This window comes from Lithobates pipiens, unplaced genomic scaffold (assembly GCF_037356315.1).
Source record: "Lithobates pipiens isolate NorthernLeopardFrog02 unplaced genomic scaffold, aLitPip1_a1.2 Scaffold_8, whole genome shotgun sequence".
Taxonomy (NCBI): domain Eukaryota; kingdom Metazoa; phylum Chordata; class Amphibia; order Anura; family Ranidae; genus Lithobates; species Lithobates pipiens.
This window is the reverse complement of record NW_027507903.1, coordinates 52,551,621-52,560,346: the sequence shown is the minus strand read 5'-3', so window position 1 is coordinate 52,560,346 and position 8,726 is coordinate 52,551,621. Positions and strand designations below refer to the sequence as shown.

The window sequence follows — 8,726 nt, the reverse complement described above, 5'->3', positions numbered from 1 at the left end:
TCCCCAGGAACTCTCCCCAGACCACCAAGCTGGTATCTGTTGTGAGGCTCTTCCAAAAACGAAAAGGAAGGACTTCCTTGATTGCAGAGTTAGATTCGATTAGTCCTTTGTGCCAATTGAATTGGTCTGATCAGGGACTGCACTGATTTGTCACACAACTGAATGTTGCATTGTAGTGTTCTGGAGTGAAATTGGGCAAATTAACGAAAATGCAAATTGTCTGGGTATTTCCTTGGCTGCAATACTTTGAATCACTTACCTGGAACAATGATGGAGATCAGAAGCTCTGACTTCACGAGCTATATGCTCATTTTAAAGGCCTCTGGACACTGCCGACTGTATTTAGCATGGTTTTTTTTTCCTGCCTCTAAACACCCTTGTACATTAGCCTATGTGCCCATGCACACATAGGTGTTTAGGAGGCAGGAAAAAAAAAGCCCAATGCCAGTGCATCCGAAAGCAGTGGGGTTTAGGCAAATAAAAAAATTTGACTTGCATAAACAGGTTTCACGCTTGAGCTTTAAATTTATTTCAATGGCTAGAATAAATTAGTATTCTGGCCAGAATGTCCAAGTGCTTGATTTACCTAAAAGCGTTTCAAGTAATTGATTGAGAACTTGAAGTAGATGGCATTAAGACTTAGTATTTTCATGAGGAGGCCAGCAATAGCAGCTTCCATGCTTCCCTAAAGCTGGCCATAGAAGGAGCCATTTTCTTTCCTACAACTACAGGTTGCAGGAAAGAGGAAAAAAAAAAAAAAAAAAAAAAAAAACACGCTCAATTTCCCCATCAACAGTCAATGTTGATGGGGAAATTCCTCCTGCTAAGCCATTGTGTTCTTCCAGCGGGTGGGGGTGTTAAGGGGGAGTTGTCCCCACCGGGAGAACACAGCGATTACCGCTAGCAGCTATAATGGCTGCTAGCAATAATCGCAAGTAAAATCTGATAGGCTGGTTGTATCCAAGTTGATTAAATGATCAACTTGGGTACATTCAGCCTGCCCATACATGGTTTGAATCTCAGCTACTCCCTGCTGAACCGCCTAATATTCAAACAAACAGTCTATGGCCGGCTTAAGTTACAGGCAGGTAGGGTGGAAAAAATAAATAAATAGAGAAAGAATGGATGTAAAAAGTGAAAACACCACAACTGTACATAAAGATGAAACAAAAAAAAAACCTTATTTAAAACAAAGATTTAACATTTAATTTTTTTATCATAAAAGTCCAGCAGTTAAAACTATGTACAAGTGGATACATGCAAATGTAGAATAAACACAAACAATTAAAACTATCTAAAACTTCCATAAAACACAATATATGCACAATGAAATAAGCAGCAAAAAGAGGAGGATCGATAAAAAGGGTATTGGAATGGGCATGGAGTCTTCTTAGCTCACAACATAGTCATGTTTGTATTTCGGGTGCTTATTGTAACCGACTTGCACTCCATTAACGAGACATTGGATCGCCCATTCTGATGAAACCACTGGAAGGTTTAGAGCTTGAGCACATATTAAAATGGATTCTGGACATGAACGATCTGTGATGACTACATCATAAACACCCAAAGCAATATCTACAACAGAAATAAAAACAAATGTCAAGAAAACTGAGGTATTAAATCACTTTTTTCTATGTTAAAAATAATTGTTAAAAAAAAAAATGTGACTCAGGTCTACCATTTTCACATTTGGTAACAGAACAAAAAAGGTCATTCAATAGTAAAGAAAATGTAGCATGTTAAAAAGGAAACATAGGCAGACACTGCTAATCACTAGAAAATGGTAATGACTGTCATGTACAGTAAATCCAATTCCTTTAATGCACATCTACAGCCCTAGAACTTTCTGCTGTACTTTTTAACTGCAAGGCCCTCTAAAAGCCTCATCAACATGAGCTACAACTGAAAAGCAGAATGAATACCCAAGGTTGTGATCTATACAGTGACAGACAAGATATGATGCATAACTCTTAGCAGGAACGATTGGAAAAAGCCCTTACTGGAACATTCAAATAAGTCACAGCTTACACAATGGGGGAATTCAATACAAGGAATTGTGTCACTTTGGGTGGTATGGCTCTTCGAGCAGTCCTGTGCCAGATTAATAAAAAAACGTCTTGCCATTTGTAGATAATAAAACTGAAGGTAATTAAGGCCAAATCTAAGTTGGCATACAGAGACAGGCAGAGTGCTAGGCAATATAGACTGCTCCAATACAATGTTACTTCTACAAGAAGAAGATATCCTTACAATATGTGCATTAGTGCCACATTAATTGAATAAATACCTTTGTTTGTATCTGCAGAACTGTGCTGCTTTGTAGATGCTGCACCTCCGACCATTAATACTTCAGTCCATAGTTCCAGGAAACTCTCTTGCTGATCAGATACCACAAGAAAGCGCAAACCTTTGAAAGGATGCCTAGAGCCGTGCCTGCAAAAATCAGTGCCATAGAATACTAATGTAATACTGATAGAAGGAATCAGCCCCTCCCCCTCTACAAAACAGGGAACTTTATCTTACCATTCCAAAATTTTATCTTCTTGAAAGCTGTACCCAGCCGGGAGGAGGTAATTGTTGATACCTTGCAGTTCATTAGAGTGACAACTGTCATGTACCCAGACATGAGACACACAAGGGATTCCACTGGCAAGGCACAGAAAATATTTCCGGGTTCGGCAGTGCTGGTCAGCAATCAGAAAACATTTTGAATCTGGCTTGCACTAAGGGAAGAAAGGGAAGACACTGTCACTCTACATACACGTGAGCAGTTATAGCTTAGAAACACGAGCTGCATTCCAAATACAAAATGTTGAATCGGAAAGCAAAGATCACCTGCTGAGATGGGAACATTTTTCACCCTTGCAGCCATCATATGACTTTGTCCCACTAGCTAAATCCCCATAGCTGCAAGTAGACTTAGTTTCCTAAATCAAAGTCTACCCTTGCAGTGATGATCGCCTAAAATGCTAATTTTGTCTAGGAGAGGTGGTGCATCAACTACCATATTCCTAGCTCTTGTAGACTTCAAGTCTGTTCCCCGTGCTCTCCTCACATACAATGCAGAGTTAATAGTCCTGCAATATGTGTGATGAGGCTGAGGGACCGCCTATAGCTCGGGGACAATGCTGGAACCTGCCAGACTGAGGGAGGGCAAGGATGTATTTTGTAACATTCCTGGCGTTCAGCTTTAATGGCTCTGAATTAAAGCTGCACGATTAATCGTTAAAAGATCGTGATTTCGATTCAACCCTCCCCCATGATCTTAATCCAGCATTTCCATGATTCATGTAAAAGGTGCAAAGAAGTTCCCTGCTCACAGCTGACAAAAAAATAAAATAAAAAAAGCAGCCGGCAATGTTTATCAACAACTCTTCTCAGAGCTGAAAGAGGGATGAAAGTCAGTTGAAAGCAACCTTGTCAAGTAAAAAAAATAAAATAAAATAAAATGAAATTGTTCCTGTTTAAAACCTTATTGACCCTTAAAGCAGAGGTCCACCCTAAAATGGACCTCCGCTCATCGGAATCCCCCCCCCCTCTGGCGCCACAATTGGCACCTTTCAGGGGGGAGGGGGGTGCAGTTACCTGGATAATCCAGGTAACTGCACCCACTTCCGGGATAGCTGTCTGCGGAAAGGGGCGTAGATTAGGGGCGGATTGCGCATGCGCAAGTGCCCCGCTGCCTGCTGGGAAACACACAGTTCCCAGAGGCAGCGGGGACCGTCCGGATTGCGCATGCGCAGTAGGGAACCGGGAAATGAAGCCGAAAGGCTCCATTTCCTGATTCCCATATCCAAGATGGCGGCGGCAGGACCCGACAGACGACCTAGCGATCGGCTTCGGGTGCCGACATCGCGGGCGCGCTGGACAGGTAAGTGTCACTATTTTAAAAGTCAGCAGCTGCAGTATTTGTAGCTGCTGGCTTTTAAAAAAAAAAAAAAAAAAACGCGGAGTGCCGGTGGACTCCCGCTTTAATTTACTCTAATCAGCCTTATTAACTCTTTATTCTCCTCCATTTAATTTTTTTTTTTTTACTTCTATTTTGTAAACTATTAATAATTAAAACTTTTTTTTATTTGCTTTGTTTATTAATATTTTTATACCTATAACTTATTTACACGTTTCACATTGAAAAAAAAAGCACAAAATTAAATTCATTTGTAAAGTAACTTTTCAAAGCTTTGTACCACTGCGGACAGCTGAAGTGTAAACAAAAAAGTTGTGGTAGGTACGAGTAACCGGAGATGGAGAATTATAATATATATATATGTTTTTTATATATTAAAAAAAAAACCTCAGAAGAAAATTTGAACGGACGTTCTGTCTTTGGAACCACCATAGCAATCCTTGGCTGCCATTAGCAATTCAGCTCAATAGAATAGATAGTGGACTTGCTTTTACATTTTAAATTTACATGTTGTAAATGATTGTGAGAAATGGGTCTATAGTTCTTACCTGAACCACATTCAAAACACACTGGGTGTACACTCTGCTGCGGGTGTCAATATAATCCTAAACGACACCCCAAACACACATTGCAAAACACATTGCCCTGCCCTAAATTGTATGGTACCACAGTACCGTGTGATCCAAAGCACTGGGTTTATGAAAAGTAGTGCATGCAAATGAATGTAAGTGAACCAGCCCTTGTATCAGTTTTAAAATGTCTAAAGCTGGGCATAGATGGTTGTTTTTTTGTTTTTATTTTCATTCAGCCAGAGTGATGAAAAAAGGGAACAGACTCTCCATCCACATAAGCAATATGGATGGAGGAATCCTCCCTGCCAGGACATTGTATTCGCAGAGCAGCTCCCAATGTCATTGGTTGTGAATGGAAAAGTGTTATGCTTGATACATTATTCTTTTAACAACATCCAAAATGTACAGAGGGGTCTAGCAGGATAATTTTTCTAAGCTGAATTTACTCTTAATCCTAATGATCCATAAATAACCCATTCCTAGCTTTTATCCCTAGATGGGGTTTTTGACCATTAACAGTTTTTACAGCAACTGGCCTTGAATACACAGAAATTAAAGTACATTTAAAAGATATAACAGCTAAAGAAAAACAAAAGCCATACACATGTGGCAGAATAAAAAAAAAAAACACAAAGCAATATATTCAATGAAAGTCTCACCAGTGCTTCACTGAAATTGTCGATAATGCAGCCCCCACCAGCCCGGAGTTGATCCTCTGTGTACCGTCGGCTATACGGTGTGCTTTCAATGTATTCTGCAATAGGAAGCAATACTGGTAATATGCATGTGCTAATTATATTATTATTTAAAAGGTACTTATATCGCGCCTTCAATTTTTATACATATACATTGTACATTCACATCAGTCCCTGCCTTCAAGGAGCTTACAATCTAAGATCCCCCAACTCACAGTCTCATACTAGGGCCAATTTAGACAGAAGCAAATTAACCTACCTGCATGTCTTTGGAGTGTGGGAGGAAACCAGAGTACCCGAAGGAAACTCATGCAGGCATAGGGTGAACATGCATGCAAACTCCAGGCAGGTAGTGTCATGGTTGGGATTATATGGAGATAATAGTTTTCATTTATCAAATGTGTCTGCTTCCCGAGCCAATAATATTGTCATACTAAGACCCCATTCACACTTGTGCGACTTGTCCTGCGACTTGGGACTGCAAAGTCGTACCCCATGATTTCCAATGAGTACCATTCATATCTGTGCGACTTCAAAGTCCCTGTACTACTTTGGTCCAACTTTAATGCGAGTTGAGGTCCATAGACCTCAAGTTTACACAGACATTCCCTGAAATCGTGGCAAAAATCGCAGCAGTGTGAAAGGGGCCTACGCTGCAATAGTAAACAACAGCTAGAAACTGAAGTGTTGCCACTCCACTCCGGGATGATCTAGGCCAGGCTGTTTGATCATAAGCTTTACTGACCTTTCTTTAGAGGGTCACATATAGCTGGTAAGCTTGTATTCCTTCAATAAGAGGTGGTGTTCATTTCTCTCAAAGGGTGACAGATGCTCAATATATCCACAAGTTTATATGAACATTTAAGAGAATTGTGCTTTCTGTTCTTTTTTTTGCAAGTGGACTTTTGTTATTTTGGACTAAAGATCTAATCCCCCAGATTGGAGGAAATTATATATTTGTGCATTTATGATTTATGAGTGTGTTCATCATTTAGTAGCGTCACCCTTTTGGATCACACTAGTGTACCAAGAGCTATAGGAAAATTTTATTTAGCGGAAATTCCACGAGAACCAAAAAAATAATTTCAAGGGTTCCTCAGGGGTAAAAAGGTGGAAAAGGCTGTTACATATACCATTCTGGTTAGGTCATTGAAAACAGGGAGTGGATTTTATGGGGCACTGTGTAATGTGAGTAGGGCAGCACAGTGGTGTAGTGGTTAGCACTCTCACCTAGCAGTAAGAAGGGTCCCTGGTTTAAATCCCAACCACGACTCTACCTGCCTGGAGTTTGCATGTTCTCCCCGCGCCTACGTGGGTTTCCTCCAGGTACTCTGGTTTCCTCCCACACTCCAAAGACATGCAGGTAGGTTAATTGGCTTCTGTCCAAAATTGAGCCCACAATCCAAGGTCCCCATTCATATACTAGGGCCAAGTGTGGGGACTGATGCGAGTGTGCAATGTACAGTGATAGGGACAATTGTAGACACTCAGGTTGAACTGGATGGACTGGTGTCTTTATTCAACCTTACTATGTAAGTGAAGATAAATATGCGCACAAGTAGTTCAACCACATAGAGAAGTGATATTAAGACGATAATAAACCCAACTTATGAAACAAAAATGAATATTCAAAAGATTTCATAGCATGATCTTGAAATGTTTCTAAAAAAATATATATAAATAAATAACACCTTTATAATAGGTTCATGACTATGTCAGTTTCAGTGTATACCACCTCCTTTTTAAGTTTGAAAATTCCAAGCCCACAAGAAGGGCTACTAGAAATTAAAAAAAAAAACGAACATCTCAAACACGACACCTAAAAGTCACCTACCTTCATCTTCTTCACTGCTTAAGGAGGATATCTCTTGTGACTTCAGGAGATTGTTGGCTTTGTCACCGGATGTGGCCGTAGTTAGAAGAAAGGCGTATCCTGCGAATAGCAACTTATTTTGAGGTAGAGGCCCATGGGTCTCCTCCAGCGTAGTCTGGTCACCTGCATTGTCTCCACTTTCATTGGGGCTCATAAAGTCACCTCCTTTTGCTGAACCTTCTAGATAAAAGAAGGCTAGTTATATGCAAGTCAAAACATAAATCTGGCTGCAATTTCAGGTGCAGAACAGCAGGACTATATTTGTTAATTCAAAGAGAATGTTTATTATTTTGATGAATACCTCTGTTTACTATATGCGAGTCCAAATCATGGGGTTTTAAGGCCAAAAAGCCCATGAAATTGACCCGAGTCAGACTAATTTGCTTAACTTTGAGGGGTCCTCACCAGTCAGTGTGCACTTGAAAACAATTCATAGGGATGTTTCAAAGGATATGATCAAAGTTGAAACCCTCTTTAACCACCTCCTCGCTGCTGTACTGTAACGGGGGGAGAGCATATGGATCCATATGGCTCTGTACCATGTGAGAAATCACAGCGATCACAAAATGTATATAATACTACTGTTTATCAGGGGTGTCCAAACTTTTGACTTTCTTGGGCCACACATAAAAATACATCAACAATAAGGATCACTGATGAGCAGAAAAAGTCAGGTAGATCACAAGGTGACGATCACTGATATAGATAATGTACCTATTGGAGTAATAAAACATAATTTTTTTTGTAATAGTTTTTTACAATAAAAGTAAAAGAGGGCAACATAAAAGTAATGCAAAATTTGACACTGTTTTTGATGAACCAACGCATCAATGCCTGGTTGGGTGGAGGGATGTAGTAGCAATTCTCAAGGTGCTCATTAGATATTTAGGTTCTAATTTCGCCCTTCATGTGCTTCAAATGTAGAGGCCAGCCGTGACATCGTAAAACATCGGGCCAAGCCTCCGAACGATCAGAGACTCTGGGGACCATCTGGTCTGCTGGAAATCTCCATCGTCAGCATCCAGCAGTTCCCTTCTCCGACTCACCGATGGCAGGGGTGAGGAGGGTTATCCTCTCTCGCCCATGTAAGAATGATCAAGCAGCTGAACAGCCGCTATGAACATTTTTATGGTGTTAGGGAATCGCTGGCTGAAAAGAAATATCTGAATGATGTCATTCAGATATCACTGCTCAAACCCGACGATGTCATATGATGGGCGGAAAGCTGTTAAGGAGTCTGCACCAATTTAAAGTGTTTTCTTGTGACTTTTTTTGCCTTTGGATCACATATGGACTTTTTATTGATTTGTTGATGATTGTTTTATGACATTTATATAATTTGCACTTTAGGATTATGCAATTTTTGCACATCAGTGCACTATAATATTGGATTGTTTGTATATATTGTTATACTTCTATGATTTGTTGTTTATAAGGTATTTCAGCACATTGTATATGATTGAAAAATGACTGTGTTTCACCGTTTGTCAGCATAATTTAGGGGGATGAGCACAGAGGCTAGTTTAGACCAGCGCTACTCATTTTTTCCTATATTGGTTTTTGACGTTTCATCAAAATAGTATTGGCAGCGGTCTGTTTATCTACATTGTGTCTCATTTCCCAAATATTTTCCATGGCGCTGTATTTTTTATTTTTTTTACAAAAAAATTAGAACA

At 39.9% G+C, this 8,726-nt stretch overlaps 1 protein-coding gene across 5 annotated transcripts in view; it reads right to left on the bottom strand.

The window, feature by feature from the left end:
- Window positions 1-1,180: 1,180 nt before the first annotated feature.
- TP53BP1 (tumor protein p53 binding protein 1) overlaps window positions 1,181-8,726 on the bottom strand; it is a 170,256-nt gene continuing 162,710 nt past the window's right edge. For 4 of the 5 annotated variants that reach the window (XM_077474294.1, XM_077474293.1, XM_077474296.1 and 1 more), the window contains 5 exons: window positions 7,012-7,230; window positions 5,142-5,236; window positions 2,527-2,726; window positions 2,291-2,436; window positions 1,181-1,578 (listed from right to left, as the gene is read on the bottom strand). In XM_077474294.1, the coding sequence (XP_077330420.1) occupies window positions 1,391-1,578; window positions 2,291-2,436; window positions 2,527-2,726; window positions 5,142-5,236; window positions 7,012-7,230 (848 nt within the window). In that variant the 3' untranslated portion in view covers window positions 1,181-1,390. The remainder of the gene's footprint in view (window positions 1,579-2,290; window positions 2,437-2,526; window positions 2,727-5,141; window positions 5,237-7,011; window positions 7,231-8,726) is intronic. The other variant, XM_077474295.1, reaches the window with a different exon arrangement.